Here is a 21217-nt window from a genome sequence, read left to right as displayed (position 1 = left end):
CTTCTATTTAAAAATCTTAACCCTTCCAGTACTTATCAGCTGCTGTATGCTCCACAAGAAGTTGTGTAGTTCCATCCAGCCTGACCACAGTGTTCTCTGCTGACACCTCTGTCCGTGTCAGGAACTGTCCAGAGCAGGAGAAAATCCCCATAGCAAACCTCTCCTGCTCTGGACAGTTCCTGACATGGACAGAGGTGTCACTGTGGTCAGACTGGAAGAGACGCTACCAGACATCTCTGAGAACAAACGAATTGAGGGTTGAAATAGGTGATTTGGACCAAATCCAAAAAGGAAGGAAAGGTTCTTCACGTATGAGACAACGTATCAATGTGCAGTTTCAGGCCTATGACTATCACACACAATCTCCACACCAATGAGATGCCCTATTGTGTTCTTTGTGTCCATTATTTAAAAAAAATAAATAAATCCCACTCTCTCTCTCTCTCTCTGTGGGTTTTGATCCTCGCCTTCTCATTCCATTTCAATGGCCAACAAAAGGCGCCTAGAGCTCAGCTCTGCCTTATGGAGAAAGGCCACATTAACATTCATGACACGTTTCACGTCTCTAACACATCGACACAAGACCAACACAAGGGAAAGAGGACAGAAGAGACGACGCTCTGACACTAACGTGACATAAATATGAGCAGCTTCTATACATTTACATGGTCACCACCACAAAACGCAAAAAGTCCAAGTGCAAATAGTGATCCTTCACACACACATAGTGCTCCAGCTACTCAAAATAGAGATCTTTGTTTCTTCTTCCGTCTTTTCCCATTTACGGAATCGGGTTTTGATGGTTTCACTTCCAAGGTTCTACCACAAAAGGACCACGGAGCTTGGGACAGCACAAGCTCACTATAGGTCCATGAGGAGGACTTCCAGAAGGAACGCGCTACCACAAGTGTTCCATTGTCCATAGACCTGCACATGGAGATGTCCATCAAAGACGACCAATGTCCGGTCACACTTTGCTTCTCAAAGCTTTTACTAGGCTGTACGATCCTTGTACCTTCGATTTCTTGAGATGATAGACGATGGAGGCGATGGCACCCGCCGAAATGAAGGCCACGGATCCGAAGATATATAGGGGCACTAGGTTGAATCTTGGACTTGTGCTTTCTTGTGCTGTGAGGAAGACAAAGACGAGGGGGGATGGTTAAAAATACTGACGGGCAGCACGATGGGGGAGAGTGATGGATGACATTTATAGGACACAACAGATGCTGCTTCTATAAGGTCAAGTGCAGTAGTTATATATATATATATATATATATATATATATATACATTATGGGAGCAGGAGCAGCTGCCCAGACACTAAGCCAAAATAGATATTGACCTTACAACTACATTTTGTATAATAATAAACTATTGAAAGCAAGTTAAAGAGGTACTCCGGTGGTAAACTTTTATTTTTTTAAATCAACTGGTGCCAGAAAGTTAAACAGATTTGTAAATTACTTCTATTAAAAAAATCTTAATCCTTCCAGTACTTATCAGCAGCTGAAAACTACAGGAGGAAATTCTTTTGTTCTCTGCTGACACCTCTGTCCATGTCAGGAACTGTCCCGAGCAGGAGAAAATCCCCATAGAAAAAATATGCTGCTCTGGACAGTTGCTAAAATGGACACAGGTGTCAGCAGAGAGCACTGTGGTCAGACAGAAAAGAAATCCAAAAAGAAAATAATCTCCTCTGTAGTATACAGCCGCTAAGAAGTACTGGAAGGATTAAGAATTTTTAATAGAAGTCATTTACAAATCTGTTTAACTTTCTGGCACCAGTTTATTAAAAAAAAAATAATAATAATAATTTTCCACCGGAGTACCCCTTTAAGGCTGGATTCACATCACGATTTTGACTTCCGACCAGTTAGAGAGGTATGCAATGATTTATGAACTTTTAAGCTATGTGCCCCTGATGTCAAGTTATGTATGGTGTCCAGTAACTTGTATTATCTGTCTGGCTTGCTGTGCGGCTCAAGACAATGTGGCACAAGTCAGCTGATCGGGGGAGGGGGGGGTCTTGGCTGCTTCTCGTCTTCCCTGACAAGGTGGCCGGGTTGCCCCCTGATGACAGTGTGTGGCTCTTCTGTACATCCCGCCGTGCCAGCCTTTAGAGCGTCCTCGCTATCTGCAGACTCTGCTTGGATCATGTGACAGTAGAGGACGTGGCGGTACATACAGATGGGCCGCACATATTATCACGGGACTGTCTTTTCAAGGAAGACAAGAAGCAGCCAAGCCCCCTGTGATCACCTGACTTGAGCCACACAGCCGGCCAGGAAAGGCTCGAGATGACAGTGATCCCTAATGAAAATACGAAAATCAGCACAATCCACCTCAAACAGGTAATCCACGTTAATTTATACCATACATAACTTCACATCAGGGGCACGTAGCCCAAAAGTTTAAAAAAATCCTGGAATACCACTTTAGCGTAGGGTCACACGGGCCGTATTTGCAGCGGCATATTTTAAGTCAATGGGTAGGAAAATACGCAGCAGCGAATACGCAGCAAAATACGGCACGTTTGACCCTGCCCCTAATACGATTTTTTTTTTTACCTAAAAATCATTTACAGTCGTATTTCTAGTGGTAAACAATTGTTTAAAACAAGCCTCAGTTTTCGTCCGATTGCACTTTCAATCAGATTTTTGATCATGTGACAAGTCGTGGGTACTTTAAAGGGGGTACTCCACTGCCCCAGCATCTGGAACATTTGGTTTCCAATGCTGGGTGAGGGCTGTGGGGGTCGTGATATCATGGCCATGCTCCCCACGTCCCCTCAATGCAAGTCTATGGGAGGGGGCGTGGCGGCCGCCACGCCCCCTCCCATAGACTTGCATTGAGGGGCATGGCGTGATGTCACAACCCCCGCACCCAGCATTCGAAACTTAATTTTCCAGGATGCTGGGACAGTAGAGTACCCCTTTAAGGTGGCAGAGGACCCAATGTAGACCAGCTGTCAGACTGCTTCAGATATCACAGGTGGTGTTGTACATGTATATGGAAAAAAAAGAAAAAGATTCATGTCCAAGTGTGTGGTCGCCACCATATGTTCATTGGGGGGAGATTTATCAAAACCCGTCCAGAGGAAAAGTTGCCCAGTTGCCCATAGCAACCAATCAAATTGCTTCTTTCATTTTCAACAAAGCCTCTGGAAAATGAAAGAAGCGATCTGATTGGTTGCCATGGGCAACTTGGCAGATTTTCATTTGCAAAGTTTTTGATAAATCTCCCCCCATTGTGTTGACATTGTGTACATTGGCCCTCATTTACTATTGCAAACCCAACATGTTTTGTCGGGTTGTGTGCCAGATTCTGTCGCATTGTGCCAGAATTTGTGCCAGAATTTGTGCCAGAATTGTAAAAAACCTGACTAACTCTCCATTTTGCTAAAAAAAAAACACACAAAAAAAACCCCGAAAAAGGGGCGTGGCCACTGGGAAAAGGGGGCGGGTTCTCCAAAAGGGGGCATGTTCCCGACATTTTCACAAAAACCCAACATATTTACTAAGGTTTCCACATAAAATGTGGTGGATTTGAGCTGAGGAAACCCCGACAGATCAGAACATGTGTAAAGTAATTGTAGGGAAAGTGGGAAATTGTAGGGTATTAAAACCCACAAAGAAATCTACACTCCACTTTTAGTAAATAAGGGTCATTGAGTCAGTAGATGTCAACCATTGCGGAGCGCCATGTAGGTATCTCAATAACCAAATGGATGGATGTGGAACATAAATTCATACGTTTTCCATCTGGATTTGTGAATGGAAAATCTGCAGTAAAGTGGATAAGATTTTATCAAATCTAACAAATCTCATCCACACACTTTGGAAATTCTCTGCATGCAAATTGAAGTGAGGAATGTGTCAATTTATGTTGCAGATCGGTCACACAATATTTTGCCCCACTCTGGGCGGAAAATATGAATGAGTGATGTTCTATTCATATCACTGGCCGGAGTACAGAGCAGAGATGTGAGGGCTGTATAGATCCGCTCCGCATCTCTGCTATATTATGGACGATGACATCGGGTGTCACAAGTGACACCCGGGGCGATCTGTATTAATACAGGAACTACTACTCCCATCATGGAACAGTCTGTTCCATGCAGGGAATAGTAGTACTACCTAAAAATTAAAAAAATTGAGGAGAAAAAAAAAGTGAAACACACACACACACACTTTATTAAAAAGTAATAAAAATTTTGTTATAAAAAAAAAATCTAAATTTCGTCAAATTTTTCTTATTTTTTCCCATCCATACAGCATCCTTTTTTATTTATTTTTTTATTTATTTTTGGTACACAACAAATTTTGAAAAAAACGTTAAACGGGCCAAAAATACAATTTCCACTCAAATGCAAAAACGGCATAAAAAAACATCAGACGCAAGAAATTGTGCTGTTTTTTTTTTTTCAGTGAAAAAAACTTAGCAAAAAAAAAAAAAAAAAGTGAAATCCTAGCCTTAGTGTTCAGTGGGAGTCGAAACCTTTTTTAGCAGCTGTGTCTTTGAATAACTCGAAAATATGTAAAACTTTCTAAAAGTCTTTAGTGCAATTTACCAGGTGCTGGTCTGAAGTCAAGTGCAGAGAAGTCCCCCAGATGTTCTCTGAGCAGTTTCTCTAACCTTGTGTTCCTAGAGGGCGGTTTATGGTTTCCTGTGTGTGGGTTTTGTTGTTAAAGGGGTACTCTGCCGCTAGACATCTTATCCCCTATCCAAAGGATAGAGCAGTGTTTCCCAACCAGGGTGCCTCCAGCTGTTGCAAAACTACAACTACCAGCATGCCCGGACAGCCAACGGCTGTCCGGGCATGCTGGGAGTTGTAGTTTTGCAACAGCTGGAGGCACCCTGGTTGGGAAACACTGGGATAGAGGATAAGATGTCTGATCGCGGGGGTCCCTGCAATATCCCTGCTATTCGTTTAGAGCGTCGGGTGCAGCACCGGAAGCTCGTGACGTCACGGCCACGCCCCCTCAATGCAAGTCTATGGAAGGGGGCATGACAGATGTCACGCCCCCTCCCATAGACTTGCCTTGAGGGGGTGTGGCTGTGATGCCACAAGCAGGGCGTGACCGTGATGTCACGAGCCTCTGCCCCGCATCGGCAGTCATCCGGCATGGAGCGAAGTTCGCTCCGTGCACCGGATGTCTGGGGTGCAGCAAGCGAGATCGCGGGGTTCCCCAGTGGCGGGTCCAACGCGATCAGACATCTTATCCCCTATCCTTTGGCTAGGGGATAAGATGTCTGGGGGCGGCGTAACCCTTTAAATGTAAAGAAAAAGTAAAGAGAAAAGTCATATTATTGGACTACCCGAATATGATGTAAGCTGTTGCAAAACTACAACTCCCAGCATGCCCAGACAACCAACGGCTGGGAAATGCTGGGAGTTGTAGTTTTGCAACAGCTGGAGGCACCCTGGTTATGAAACACTGGGATAGAGGATATAATGTCTGATCGCAGGGGTCCCTGCGATATCCCTGCAATTCGTTTAGAGCGTCGGGTGCAGCACCAGAGGCTCGTGACGTCACGGCCACGGGCCCTCAATGCAAGTCTATGGAAGGGGGCATGACAGACGTCAGGCCCCCTCCCATAGACTTGCATTGAGGGGGCGTGGCCATGATGCCATGAGAGGGGCGTGGTCGTGATGTCACGAGCCTCCACCCCGTATGGCCAGTCATCCGGCATTAAGCGAAGTTCACTCCGTGCATCGGATGTCTGGGGTGAAGCAGCTGAGATCCCGGGGGTCCCCAGCGGCAAGTCCCACGCGATCAGACATCTTATCCCCTATCCTTTGGCTAGGGGATAAGATGTCTAGGGGCGGAGTACCCCTTTAAATGTAATGAAAAAGTAAAGATAAAAGTCATATTATTGGCCCACCCGAATACCATGTAAGCTTTAAGGATAACCTAAGTGCATCTCACCTGCCACAACGATATTGATGACCTCTGTTTCATTTCCAGCACTGCTAATAATTTTGAGGGTGTATGTTCCAGTGTCATTGGTGGTGACATTGTGCAGTGTAAAGGTGCCATTGGTGCTCTGTAGCAGCGTGTTATTCTTGGCACACACTTTCTGGAGAATGATGGTTGGAGATGGGATGCTGTGGGTCTCACAAGTGATAGTGACTGTATCACCTTCTTTGATGTTCTGTGATGGAGTCACAACCACTGTGGTGTTTCGTGGTGGAACTGGAAGAGAATGTATGAGGTTATTTAGAATGAAGACTGGACAGGTACAACAGCTATTTTGCTTTGCCTTATAACATTCAGCTATTCTGCACATTGTACCCTCTGTCACTAACAATGGGTTAGAATAGGTAAGAAGATGAGGAGCACTCACCTTGTACGGTCAGTGTTCCCAAGGCCAGTTCTTGTCCCACCACATTGGCAGATTCACAGATGTAGGTTCCTGCGTTCTCTATTCCTACATGAGTGATATTGTAAGATCCGTCACTTGATTCCAGGGTGATGGGTTCGTCTTCTGATCTCATCTTCAGGACAAGTTTAGGGTCTGGGGAGCCTTCTGAGCTGCACCTTATCTGTACAGAGTCACCTTCTATTACGAATGGAGACGGAATGATCTCTATGTAGGTATTTTTGGGAGCAACTGAGAACGAAACACAGAACATTTTTTCTGTTATGGCCAAATGTATTTGATTTCACAAAGAGACCTGTCACGTCTTAAACTCTCAGGACCCACGCTGCCACGCCACTGATTTATGCTTCTTTTTCCTTCGTGCCAACCCCCCAATAAATCCTAGTTGGTGGCATTACTGTTGGCCCCCAATATGCTAAAAAGGCCACAGACCCCAGTTTCCATCTCCTCAGTTCTGAATGGGGCATGAATCTGAACTTTCTGAATCTGTCTGGACAGATTGGTCACGATCAGGCCACTCAGGTACATGCCCCATTGCACTGATTAGCATGTTGGACTCTTTCACTAATGGCCCCTAAGGAAGAAGGATCTGGCAATTATTTCCAACCTTAAACAATTATCTAGTGGTCAAGTCTCTCACAATGTTGACGGCCCAAGAACTAAGTCTCCTGTCAAGTCCTGGTCTGGTGTGTTTACTGCTGGATAGGCAAGCATTATTCTCGGCTATATTAAACATGCCCAAAGACAGTGGTTGAAGGGGCAGTGTGCACATGTGACCACAGTTTTGTGATAGGTGGCTCTGTAACCTCTTTCTTGAGATTGCATGGGGTCCCAGTAGTCTGCCCCCCTGCAACCATACACTTATCTCCTATGCTGTGGATAGGGTAGGACAACCCCTTTAAAAGGGTACTCCGGTGGAAAACTTTTCTTTCTTTTTTTTTTATCAACTGTTGCCAGAAAGTTAAACAGATTTGTAAATTACTTCTACTAAAAATTCTTAATCCTTCCAGGACTTATTAGCTGCTGAATACTACAGAGGAAGTTATTTTCTTTTTGGAACACAGTGCTCTCTGCTGACATCATGACCACATTGCTCTCTGCTGACATTTCTGTCCCTTTTAGGAACTGTCCAGAGTAGGAGAAAATCCCCATAGCAAACATATGCTGCTCTGGACAGTTCCCAAAATGGACAGAGATGTCAGCAGAGAGCACTGTGCTCATGATGCCAGCAGAGAGCACTGTGTTCCAAAAAGAAAAGAATTTCCTCTGTAGTATTCAGCAGCTAATAAGTACTGGAAGGATTAAGATTTTATAATAGAAGTAAATTACAAATCTGTTTAACTTTCTGGCACCAGTTGATTTAAAAAAAAAGTTTTCCACCAGAGTACCCCTTTAAAGAAGATCTCCGGGATATAAAAACGTATCCCCTGTCAGATCGCGTGGAGTACGACAGCTGGGACCCTCCCCCCCTCCATCTCTTGTACAGGGAGCCGGAATGCTGCACTCGGGAATCTCTGGCTTTCCCATAGAGCTGCATGGAGAGCGCGTGTTGGCCATCGCTTTGTGCCGTGGTCGACATACTCCATTTAGAAGGAGAGTCGGGGCCGCGTTCAGGAGATCGCGGGGGGTCCCAACAGTTGGACCCCCCCCCCATGATCTGACACTTATTCCCTATCCTTAGGATAGTGGATATGTTTTTATATCCCGGAGTACTCCTTTAACAGTACAAAGGCCCCATCAAGAAAGCGAAGCACATAAATGTGTCCACCTTATTTTGTTATGTAATTTCTCACAACATAAACTCAATACATTATCATGACAGGCTGCAGTTCACTTCATATCCACTGGGTGGTCACATACAGCGTAAACCTCTCCCGACAGAGTATTGCAGTCATCTACCGCCACTCATCTCAGGATAGTCGAGTCAAGAGGACGTGTAAGGAAAGACACATCTGTATATTCAGGACATTTGAGTACATTACCGCTTCTCACCTTCTACATTTAGAGTGCCCTCCGCCATCTCACTGCCAGCCGCATTGGTGGATTCACAGATATATGTTCCCGTATGTTCTACTCCAGCATTGGAAATGTTGTAGTCTCCACTTTCAGACACCAGATCGACCACACCGTGTCCCATTATCATCTTCAGGACCAGTCTAGGAGCAGGAGAGGCTTCAGAAGTACACCGAATCTGTACGCTGTCACCTTCTCTTACCACGGACGATGGCGTTATAGATACGTGAGTATTTCGGGGTGGGACTGTTAAGAAATGGTGAATAAAGAGGAATTCCTTAAAGGGGTACTCCAGTGAAAACCTTTTTTTTTTAAATCAACTGGTGCCAGAAAGTTAAACAGATTTGTAAATTATTACTATTAAAAAATCTTAATCCTTCCTCTACTTATTAGCTGCTGAATACTACAGTGGAAATTATTTTCCGTTTGGAACACAGAGCTCTCTGCTGATATCATGAGCACAGTGCTCTCTGCTGACATCTCTGTCCATTTTAGGAACTGTTCAAAGTAAAAGGAAATCACCATAGCAAACATATGCTGTTCTGGACAGTTCCTAAAATGGACAGAGATGTCAGCAGAGAGCACTGTGCTCATGATGTCAGCAGAGAGCACTGTGTTCCAAACGGAAAAGAATTTCCACTGTAGTATTCAGCAGCAAATAAGTACAGGAAGGATTAAGATTTTTTAATAGGAGTAATTTACCCTTTAAAGGGGTACGTGGAGTACAGCGTTCGGAACATTTCGTTTTTAGGTCAGCGACAACAGTAAAATAAAACGAATCGCACTACATAACTTCTAGGTGCGGGTCCTGTGTATGAAAACGGGACAAAGCGGCGCACGGAGGTAATAGAAGCAAATGACACTGTATCATAACTGTACGATATCTTACAGGAGATTAGAGATGAGCGAACTTACAGTAATTTCGATTCGTCACGAACTTCTCGGCTCGGCAGTTGATGACTTATCCTGCGTAAATTAGTTCAGCCTTCAGGTGCTCCGGTGGGCTGGAAAAGATGGATACAGTCCTAGGAAAGAGTCTCCTAGGACTGTATCTACTTTTTCCAGCTCACCGGAGCACCGGAAAGCTGAACTCATTTACGCAGGATAAGTCATCAACTGCCGAGCCGAGAAGTTCGTGACGAATCGAATTTACTGTAAGTTCGCTCATCTCTACAGGAGATGTTCTATACTTATAGAGATCTCACCTTGTACCGTTAGCGCGGCCTGCGATATTTGCCGTCCGATCACGTTTGACGATTCACATATGTAGGTCCCGCTATGGTCTACCGTAGCATAAATAATGTCGTAGTGCCCGTTCTCAGCTTCCAGCTCCGTGATCCCAAGTTCTGTTTTCATCCTCAGCGCCAATTTGGGGGCAGGGAAAGCTTCAGATGTGCATCGGATATGTACATTTTCGCCTTCTTTCACCGTATGGGTTGGCGTGATAGTTATAACCGTGTTTTTTGGAGGAACTGTTAAAAAAATAAGAAATTAGATGTTAAAAGCCTATAAAAGGTTTGTTTAGATAAGTCGTTTCCAAACTGTGGTCCTCCAGATGTTGCAAAACTACAACTCCCAGCATGCCCGGACAGCCGTTGGCTGTCCGGGCATGCTGGGAGTTGTAATTTTGCAACATCTGAAGGTCCACAGTTTGGAGACCACTCATCTTGAGCAGATTGATGTATAGTTTGAAGTAAAAATATTTAGAAGAACCTGTATTTTATAGAATTTTCCGAACGTAGGAGTCCAGTGGGCGGAGTAACTCAAGATAAATTACTGATTAGGACCACCTACTGGACTCCTAAACCCCGAATGGAGGTCTGCAGTTTGGAGACCACTCATCTTGAGCAGATTGATATATACAGTAGCTTTTAGTAAAAATATTTAGAAGAACCTGTATTTTATAGAATTTTCTGAATGTAGGAGTCTAGTGGGCGGAGTTACTCAAGATAAATCCCTGATTAGGACCACCCACTGGACTCCTAAACCCCGAATGGAGGTCTGCAGTTTGGAGACCACTCATCTTGAGCAGATTGATATATTCAGTAGCTTTTAGTAAAAATATTTAGAAGAACCTGTATTTTATAGAATTTTCTGAATGTAGGAGTCTAGTGGGCGGAGTTACTCAAGATAAATCCCTGATTAGGACCACCCACTGGACTCCTAAACCCCGAATGGAGGTCTGCAGTTTGGAGACCACTCATCTTGAGCAGATTGATATATACAGTAGCTTTTAGTAAAAATATTTAGAAGAACCTGTATTTTATAGAATTTTCCGAACGTAGGAGTCCAGTGGGCGGAGTAACTCAAGATAAATTACTGATTAGGACCACCTACTGGACTCCTAAACCCCGAATGGAGGTCTGCAGTTTGGAGACCACTCATCTTGAGCAGATTGATATATTCAGTAGCTTTTAGTAAAAATATTTAGAAGAACCTGTATTTTATAGAATTTTCTGAATGTAGGAGTCTAGTGGGCGGAGTTACTCAAGATAAATCCCTGATTAGGACCACCCACTGGACTCCTAAACCCCGAATGGAGGTCTGCAGTTTGGAGACCACTCATCTTGAGCAGATTGATATATACAGTAGCTTTTAGTAAAAATATTTAGAAGAACCTGTATTTTATAGAATTTTCTGAATGTAGGAGTCTAGTGGGCGGAGTAACTCAAGATAAATCCCTGATTAGGACCACCCACTGGACTTCTAATCCCTGAATAAGCAACATCTAGTTTTGCAGCATCTGGAGGTCCACAGTTTGGAGACCACTCATCTTGAGCAGATTGATATATAGTTTTTAGTATAAAAAAAAAAAAAATATTTAGAAGAACCTGTATTTTATAGAATTTTCTGAATGTAGGAGTCCAGTGGGCGGAGTAACTCAAGATAGATCATTGATTAGGACCACCCACTGGACTCCTAAACCCTGAATAAGCAACATCTAGTTTTGCCACATCTGGAGGTTCACAGTGTTGAGCAGAGTGATACATAGTTTTTGGTAAAAATATAGAACCTGTATTTTATTAAAGTTTGTAAACTTAAGAGTCCAGTGGGCGGAGTCATTTAAGATTTATCACTGATTAGGACCGCCCACTGGACTCCTAACCCCTGAATAAGCAATATCTAGTTTTGCAGCATCTGGAGGACCAAAGTTTGGAAACCACTTATCTTGAGCAGATTGATATATACAGTAGCATTTAGTAAAAACATTTAGAAGAACCTGTATTTTATAGAATTTTCTGAGTCCAGTGGGCGGAGTAACTAAAGAGAGATCACTGATTTGGACTGCCCATTGGACTCCTAAGCTCTGAATAAGCAACATCTAGTTTTGCAACATCTGGAGGTCCACAATGTGGAGACCACTCATCTTGAGCAGAGTGATATATAGTTTTTGGTAAAAATATTTAGTAGAACCTGTATTTTATTAAAGTTTGTAAACTTAGGAGTCCAGTGGGTGGAGTAATTTAAGATTGATCACTGATTAGGACCGCCCACTGGACTCCTAATCCCTGAACAAGCAACATCTAAAGGTCCACAGTGTGGAGACCACTCATCTTGAGCATATTAATATATAGTTTGGGGTACAAATATTTAGTAGAATATGTATTTTATTTAATTTTCTGAATTCAGGAGTCCAGTGGGTGGAGTAATTAAAGATAAATCACTGATTAGAACCTTCTAAGCTCCTGAATAAGCAGAGATCTAAATAAATAAAATACAAACTATATATTGATCTGCTCCGCTCCTCCAGCTCCATAATATAATCCTGAGACGTGACAGCTTCCCTTATAAAACACCTTGTTGATGTCCGCTCCTCACCTCGCACCATCAGTTCCATCTTGTCTTTGTCAGTCCCCAGTCTGTTCTCAGCTCGGCACTGGTAAATTCCACTGGTCACATTAGATAACGTAACTTCTGGACCCTCCGAAAGAAGAACATTCTCCCCTGATGTTAAAAGTTTATAGATCGAGATGCTGGGAGCAGGAACGCCCATAGAAGTGCAAGTCAGATTCACTGTGTCGCCTTCATTCACTTCAGAAGGAGAAGAAGAAAGAACAGTTTGCCTGGGGGAATCTGTAGGGAAAAATACATTGTTTCACAAAAGAGAAGGATTAAGAGAAAGTATTAAAATTATCTATCTATCTCATATCTATCTCATATCTATCTCATATCTATCTATCTCATATCTATCTCATATCTATCTATCTCATATCTATCTATCTATCTATCATATGTATCTCATATGTATCTCATATCTATCTCATATGTATCTCATATCTATCTATCTATCTATCTATCTATCTCATATCTATCTATCTATCTCTCATATCTATCTCATATCTATCTATCTATCTATCTATCTATCTAATAACTGGATATTGCAGATAGAACACTTACATTCCACTGTAAGATATTGTGAGGTTTCGGTGACTCCGTACAGATTTTTAGCTGTACATTTATATTCGGCAGCATCTTTTGGATCAGCTTCGTCTATGGTGGTTTTCCCTTCTGAATATACATAGAGAACGTCTCCATCTTCTGACATCATCTGCAGGGTAACATTAGTATCGCCCCCTGCAGTGCATTCTATCATTACAGCTTGTCCGGCCTCCACTCTTGTCCCCGGTTGGATTGTCAGTGTGGGGTTTTCTAGTACACCTAAAAAAAGATGGAGAGTCCTTTTATTCTATGACAGGTGAATATGGTCGGACTTCATGTACAACGTGTAAGTTGGACCAGCACCGTCTAGTCTCCCGGGTTGGTCAGGAGATAGAGCTGTTGGTCGAACAAGAGTAGGACTTAAATGGGTTTTCCTGGACTATATGATTGATGACTAGAGATGAGCGAACTTACAGTAAATTCGATTCGTCACAAACTTCTCGGCTCGGCAGTTGATGACTTATCCTGCATAAATTAGTTCAGCCTTCAGTTGCTCTCGTGGGCTGGAAAAAGGTGGATACATTCCTAGGAAAGAGTCTCTTAGGACTGTATCCACCTTTTCCAGCCCATGGGAGCACCTGAAAGCTGAACTCATTTATGCAAGATAAGTCATCAACTGCCGAGCCGAGAAGTTTGTGACGAATCGAATTTACTGTAAGTTCGCTCATCTCTATTGATGACCTATCTTTAGAAAGGCCATCAACTGGTGATTGGTAAAGTGCCCACACCCAGCAATCTATCCACTGTCAATAATTTGCTTTGCACCTTACACTCCACAGTGAACTGGACCGGAAGTAGGGTTGTCACCTGACCGGTACTTTACCGGCACAGCCAGTATTTTGGCCTCCCTGCCGGTATTTTTACATTATATGGCCGGTATTTATCCAACCAATCCTCCAACTCCCAAAATCTTGCACCATATACAGTACTATACCAGTGTTTCCCAACCAGAGCACCTCCAGCTGTTGCAAAACTACAACTCCCAGCATGCCCGGACAGCCAACGGCTGTCCAGGCTTGCTGGGAGTTGTAGTTTTGCAACATGTGGAGGTCCGCAGGTTGAAGACCACTGGTATTGGAGGTTATACTCATGTGTCCCCGCCGCTCCGGACCGTCACCACTCGTCACCGCTGCCCTGGATGTCGCCGTCCATCGCTGTCGCCGCGTCCCCGGGGTGTCCCCGACGCTCCGGCAAGGTCTCTGCTTACCCGGCATCCTCGCTCTCCGTCGCCTCCATCACATCGTTACGCACGCCGCTCCTATTGGATGACGGGATGGCGCGCGCAGTGACGTGATGACGACGATGAAGAGCACCGACGATGCAGGGGATCCCGAAGAGGACGCGCCGGAGCCCCGAGGACAGGTAAGTGATCGTCAGCGGAGCACACGGGGCACCGTAAACGGCTATCCGGTGGCAGCTGAAGCAGTCTGCGCTGCCGGATAGCCGTTTATGCGATGGCACCAACATACAAAAGCATCGTATGTTGAAATGATCGTAGGTCGGGGGGGGGGTCACTGTATATAGTCCAACATGCTGGGAGTTGTAGTTTTTGTTTGGGGCAGCTGCTGAGCCACAAGCTGCATCAGGGCATGTTGGGAGTTGTAGTTAGTAACTAAAAGCGATCACAAAGTCCCATAAAAACAAAAATGGTACTATTAAAAACTACAGATCGGGGCGCAAAAAATGAGCCCTCATACAGGCTGGTATAAGGAGAAATAAAGAAGTAATAGGGGGAGATTCATCCAAACCTGTCCAGAGGAAAAGTTGCCCAGTTGCCCATAGCAACCAATCAGATCGCTGCTTTCATTTTTAACAAGGCCTCTGCAAAATGAAAGTAGCGATCTGATTGGTTGCTATGGTCAACTGGGCAACTTTTCCTTTGTACAGGTTTTGATAAATCTCCCCCATAGGGATCAGTATAGGACAAAATTTCCCCCGCATACGTGAATCCTGATGTTACGCATACATAACGTAGTCTCCGTACGACTGAAACCTTCAGAGGAGTAACCTACCATACACGTTGATCTCCACCTGTGAAGACGCTTTCCCCGCACTGTTTTCGGAATGACAGATGTAGACCCCGCCATCGTTTGGTTCTGCATTTGCAAGTATCAGAGTCCCGGGGTCTTCAGTCCGTATTTCATCCTCTTCCTCCCCTCTCCGCTTCACCCACCGGACCTCAGTTTGGGATTTACTGTTAGATGAACACAGTAGATGGATTTCCTCACCGGCTTTCACGGTTTCGGATGGCTGAACGACGATGTGAGGTTCTTCTGGAGGATCTGGAAAATAAAGAACAGAGTCAGCCTTTGGGATAGACCATAGAGTCGATTTTGCGAATGTTTAGAATACAGCGATATATTTGTAATGATGAATATTCGATTTTTTTATGCGAATTTATGCAAATATTTATGCAAATATCAACACTGATCCCTCCCTTCTTTTAGGTGAGATATAATTGCGCATGCGCACCATGCGAATTTCATTACGAATTTTCACATGGAAAAAAAAAAAAGAGAACAAACATAGTGAATATGCGAATTTAGCGAACATAGGAAGAATATTCGTCCATATATTCGCAAAATATCGCAAATTCGAATATGGCTCCTGCCGCTCATCACTAGTAGTGTTGAGCGCGAATATTCGAAATGCTAATTTTTACCGCAAATATCGTCACTTCGCGATTTTGCAAATATTTAGAATATGGTGATATATTTGTAATGACGAATATTCTGTTTTTTTATGCTAATTTATGCAAATATTTATGCGAATATTTATGCGAATATCGTCTCTTCCAGACTAGACACTGATCCCTCCCTTCTTTTAGGTGAGATATAATTGCGCTTGGGCACTATGCGAATTTCATTCCGAATTTTCGCATGGGAAAAAAAAAGAGAACTAACATAGCGGAAGCACGAATTTCGCGAACATAGGTCGAATATTCGGCAAAATATCGCAAATTCGAATATGGCCCCTGCTGCACATTACTAGTTTCTTGAAGGTAACATAGTATGCCTCCATTAGGCTGGGTTCACACCACGTTTTTGCAGTACAGTTCCCGTTTACGTTTTCAATTTGAAAACCGTATGCATTGACTCTCCATTGAAAACCGTATGCCAAAAGATGCATCCGGTTGTGTCCGTTTTGCACCCTGTACGTTTTTTTCCATTTTTTCACCCTACCCAAAACCGCAGCCTACCACGGTTTTTGGTCCCGGTGAAAAACCGTATTGAAACGTATACTTTTTTTAAACATGGGAGTCAATGGGAACCGTACAGAACAGTATGTGCGTACAGTTCCATCTGGTTTTCACCATACGGTTTTTTACTTTGCACAGTTTTTTTCTTGGAATTTCAATCAAACAAGTGAAACTTTATTCATAATGGAATGAAAGTTAAAAACGTATACGTTTTCTTTCTTAAAAGGGTACTCCGGTGAAAACCTTTTTTCTTTTAAATCAACTGGTGGCAGAATGTTAAACATATTTGTAAATTACTCCTATTTAAAAATCTTAATCCTTCCTGTACTTATTAGCTGCTGAATACTGCAGAGGAAATTCTTTTCTTTTTGGAATGCTCTCTGATGACATCATGATCACAGTTCTCTCTGCTGACATTATTATAATAATAATAACGCTTTATTTATTGTTGTCCTTAGTGGGATTTGAACCAAAGTCCCCAGCACTACAAGGCAGCACTGCTAACCACTGAGCCACCATGCTGCCCTTAGCATATATCTGCTATGCATGGTTGCTAAAATGGACAGAGATGTCAGCAGAGAGCACTGTGCTCGTGATGTCATCAGTGTTCCAAAAAGAAAGGAATTTCCTCTGTAGCATTCAGCAGCTAATAAGTACTGGAAGGATTAAGATTTTTTAATAGGAGTAATTTAGAAATATGTTCAACTTTCTGCCACCAGTTGATTTAAAAGAAAAAAGGTTTTCATCCGGAGTACCCCTTTAAAAACCGGATGCAACCGGACATCAGTTTTGTCAGGTTTTGAGGAATCCATTTTTTTATCAAAAACCTGATACAAGAACTGTATTGCAAAAACGTGGTGTGAACCCAGCCTAAGGCTGCATTCACATCTCGGTTTTACACTACGGGTGCTGGATCTGGTTGGGGGAGGGGCAAACCGTGTGCTCCCGTACCCCAGCCGGACCAGCGCTAAAGTCCATTCACTTAAATGAGCCGACCGGAGTCAATCGGTGACTCTGGTCGGCTCATTTTTGACCCGTATTCAGTTTTGTGACCGGACCTAAAACCGTAGTATACAGCCTTACTCAGTAGAGTCAGGTTACTTGACGGTAACATAGTATGCCTCCATTACTCACATATGAGATTGAGCTTCTGCGCTGTAAGTTTTCTTACGGGATCTGAAGTTTCCAGACTGGCCTCACATCTCATCTCTTTCTGGTCCATCTCTTCTGTTAGGGTCAGATTATGGCTCAAGCTGACGTTCTCCATCCCAGAATAAGGAAACTCGTAATCTTCGCGGTCGTTCGTAGCCACGATCTCCTCGCCCAACAGGATCTGAGCGATCAGCATCTCAGCAGGGTAGACGTTCTGGAACAGGCAGGTGATCTGTGAACTCTGTCCCACCACGAGAGAGGAGATCTGTAGAATAGGATCACTGGGGAATGCTGTACAAGAAAAAAATACTATTGTTTCATTGCTAAAGTAGACAATAAAGAAAAGTATAACAAAACATAGATGAGGTTGCATGTTATACTGCAGTGGTCTCCAAACTGTGGACCTTCAGGCGTTAGACAATATCCATGATTAAGGTAATGCATCCACTGAAATGCGTCAGACTGCAGTTATTGTTTCTAGACAATATCCATGATTAAGGTAATGCATCCACTGAAATGCGTCAGACTGCAGTTATTGTTTCTAGACAATATCCATGATTAAGGTCATGCATTCACTGAAATGCGTCAGCCTGCAGTTATTGTTTCTAGACTGTAGACAATATCCATGATTATGGTCATGCATTCACTGAAATGCGTCGGACTGCAATTATGGTTTCTAGACAATATCCATGATTAAGGTCATGAATTCACTGAAATGCGTCAGACTACAGTTATTGTTTCTAGACTGTAGACAATATCCATGAATCAGGTCATGCATTCACTGAAATGCGTCGGACTGCAATTATGGTTTCTAGTCAATATCCATGATTAAAGTCATGCGTTCACTGAAATGCGTCAGGCTGCAGTTATTGTATCTATGAATGTAGACGTTTTTAAAGAAACATGAATAAATAGAAGTTTTGCTAAAGCTACCTTTTGCTGGAGTATTTTGTTTGAAAATCTACACATAGGGTGTCTCCAGCTGTTGCAAAACTACAACTTCCAGCATGTTCGGACAGCCAACGGCTGTCCGGGCATGCTGGGAGTTGTAGTTTTGCAACAGCTGGAGGCGCCCTGGCGGCAAAACACCAAGCCAAATAGACCATAGTCCAGGATCTGACTGTGGACGCAGTTTCCAGTCTGTGTCTCCATGTATACGCCACCTCTCATGGACACTGAAATCTGCCGCCCGAGGCAAGATGCTCATCTCGCCTTAGGTAACGATAATACAGGTATAAAGTTAATACAGGTATAAAGATAACGCAGGTGCGTCCTCTCTTAGATCTGCTTTTATGAAGAAAACAGTTAGTGAAACCTATACAAAAAAAGGGGAAGTTTCACAATAAGGCATCTGTCGCAACGTCACGCTGTTACGTTACAGGCGGTTTATTTGAAACTGATCAGCATCAAGCTGCAATTAAACTGACGACGCGAGAGGAGGAAACAGATCTTGATCTATACATGGCTTCGTTTGTTCCTAATCCTCTACCTTGTTCTAAGACTCTCCGTACTTCTTGGTTTCCCATTGTCCTCCCCCCGACTACTTATGACAGCTGGGGGCCACCGGGTATGGATCGGGCTCGAGTCAGGAGCCCGCTCCATACACCCTGACGGACAAGGTCCATCATGGGTCGCAAAGGGGTCAAAAACCTTCTCAGGTCGGAAACGTGCCGCCGGGGTCCGATGAACCCAACAAGACCCATTGTAGGGCCATGTCCCTGCCTCTGTACCTCCTTATTGTTCTACTCCATAAAGCCAAGACACATTCTGAAGAACATTTGAAGGAACCTCATTCTGCATTATTCTCAAGTAGGGATGGTAGAAATGGAGAAAACAGAGCTGGAGACTTCTCCTTAACGTCTTAAGACAATTTTTTTTTATAAGGCACTTACAGTAGACGGTGAGCCTTAAACTCTTCTCTACCGGCGGGTTATCACAAGACACGGTACACCGGAACGATCCCTCAGTCTCCGCATCGACCTTCATGGTCAGGATTGACGTCTTCTCCCTGGTGACCACGGTGCCGCTCAATGTTTTGTCCTCGAGGCTGGACCAGGTGAACATGGGATCATTGTTACCACATTTCGTGGCCAAGCAGGTGATGTGAAGTTCTTCCCCGATCTGTGACTGGATCTGAGTCTGCGGCGCCAGAAGGGTGATGTCCATGGCGGAAGCTGAGGAAAGGGGCACAATGTCAGCGCCGACCTCTACATATTCTGGAAGATAATAGACAATGGAATGAAAGAAAATAATCCATTTCCAATGGACAATACTGAGATTTGGTATGAAACACTGTAACTGCCCGTACACAGCGCAATTTTGGAGGAAATGTCAACAGAAGGCGGAAATAATTTCTTGCTTTAATTTAAACATTTTAATAACCATTGTGTTATTTAGGGATAGATATATAGAAAGCATTCATATTTATTAACTGATAGATCTATTATTAAGTTTCAGGATGGATAGATAGATAGATAGATAGATAGATAGATAGATAGATAGATAGATAGATATGAGATAGATATGAGATAGATAGATAGATATGAGATAGATATGACATAGATAGATATAAGATAGATAGATAGATATGAGATAGATAAATAGATAGATAGATAGATAGATAGATATGAAATAGATATATGGATACATAGATATGAGATAGATAGATAAATATGAAATAGATAGATAGTTACATAGATACATAGATATGAGATATATAGATAGATATGAGATAGATAGATAGATAGATAGATAGATGGATAGAAGATAGATATGAAATAGATAGATAGACACAAAGTTGATACATATGAGATAGATATTTAGATACAAGATAGATATATAGATAGATATGAGATATATAGATATGAGATAGATAGATAGATAGACATAGAGATAGATATGAGATAGATAGTTACATAGATACATAGATATGAGATATATAGATAGATATGAGATAGATAGATATGAGATAGATAGATATGAGATAGATAGATAGACATAGAGATAGATATGAGATAGCTAGATATGAGATAGCTAGATAGCTTGATACATAGTAGATATGATATGATATATATATATATATATATATATATATATATATATATATATATATTTAATGAACAGATATCTAAATAGATGCATAGCTGGATAATGGATGAATGAATGAATGAATAAATAAATTAACAAATGCATAGATCAGTGTCTCCCAACCAGGGTGCCTCCAGCTGTTGCCAACGGCTGTCCGGGCATGCTGTGAGTTGTAGTTTTGCAACAGCTGGAGGCACCCTGGTCTGGAAACACTAGCATAGATAGAATATATTTTACTATTTACAATTGTATGCAAAACTGAATCCCCCCCAAAAATTAAACCTTACTGTGCATAAAGAAGATTTGGGAGCAGAGCATCAGTAGTATGGAGGTGGGGGTCCTGCTCTTGGCCATATTGAAGGTCCCCAAGACACTTTAGAAAAAAAAGTATATATATATATATATTCAATATCTAGTCCAATTCGCCAAATCCAATAGGAAAATCTGTAAATTCCAGGATTTCTGTAGGGTTAATAAATTCCGCCGCTGCTGCAGCGTTTCCAGCTCTGGTCTTTTCTTTGTGCGAGCCTGGTATGAGCTCTGTACATACCATCCCTGCCAACCTTTATATAAGGTGACTGGAGGAGGGGAATCCTGCTGGGGAAACTACAAGACAGCGTCTGAAATATTCTAAAAGAAAGTCATCGCCCCCTAGTGCCAGATAAAGAAATTACGTAGGCGAAAGCATCTGGAAGGAGCTGAAGTGACCTCTGGTGAACATCGGAATTCCCAAATTATTATTATTATTCTTTCGCCTTCAGCAGTCAGAGCGACGACAATAGAAACGCCGGAATGTTGGACATTGAAAGCAAAGATTATGGCGGAGTGCGATATCATTGGGCGGCTTTAAATAAAACTTTCTTATTAGGTAAATAGGGAGGAAACAGCCTCATACAAAGGGAAAGAATTACAAATCAGATACATTTCTAAAAATGTATTT

The 21217-nt window shown here is 42.8% G+C and overlaps 1 protein-coding gene across 3 annotated transcripts; it reads right to left on the bottom strand.

Annotated features, from left to right (window-relative positions):
* Nucleotides 1-207: 207 nt before the first annotated feature.
* VCAM1 (vascular cell adhesion molecule 1) lies at nt 208-20829 on the bottom strand. 3 transcript variants are annotated; one of them, XM_056523374.1, is made up of 11 exons: nt 20565-20829; nt 19083-19406; nt 17173-17481; nt 14852-15121; nt 12798-13058; nt 12219-12473; nt 9605-9871; nt 8379-8645; nt 6351-6617; nt 5933-6199; nt 208-1131 (listed from the first exon to the last, which is right to left on the bottom strand). In XM_056523374.1, exons 1-11 carry the CDS (start codon nt 20629-20631, stop codon nt 968-970), a joined length of 2718 nt encoding a protein of 905 aa, XP_056379349.1. In that variant the 5' UTR covers nt 20632-20829; the 3' UTR covers nt 208-967. The 3 variants fall into 3 exon arrangements, with proteins under 3 accessions (XP_056379349.1, XP_056379351.1, XP_056379350.1); XM_056523375.1 differs by having other exon boundaries at nt 210-1131; nt 19083-19364; XM_056523376.1 differs by lacking the exon at nt 5933-6199.
* Nucleotides 20830-21217: the final 388 nt, after the last annotated feature.

The sequence above is a fragment of the Hyla sarda genome, chromosome 6, assembly GCF_029499605.1.
Source record: "Hyla sarda isolate aHylSar1 chromosome 6, aHylSar1.hap1, whole genome shotgun sequence".
Lineage (NCBI taxonomy): Eukaryota > Metazoa > Chordata > Amphibia > Anura > Hylidae > Hyla > Hyla sarda.
Note: the sequence above shows the minus strand (reverse complement) of the source record. Positions and strands in the feature narration are given on the sequence as shown.

Bases quoted from the DNA above. Each gene is read 5' to 3' on its own strand.
- VCAM1 (XM_056523374.1), bottom strand. From the start codon at position 20,631: ATGGCCAAGAGCAGGACCCCCACCTCCATACTACTGATGCTCTGCTCC. The intron at 19,407-20,564 runs GTAAGGTTTAAT...ATTATCTTCCAG, and splicing joins CCAAATCTTCTTTATGCACA to AATATGTAGAGGTCGGCGCT. The intron at 15,122-17,172 runs GTGAGTAATGGA...TTTATTTTCCAG, and splicing joins GCAGAAGCTCAATCTCATAT to ATCCTCCAGAAGAACCTCAC.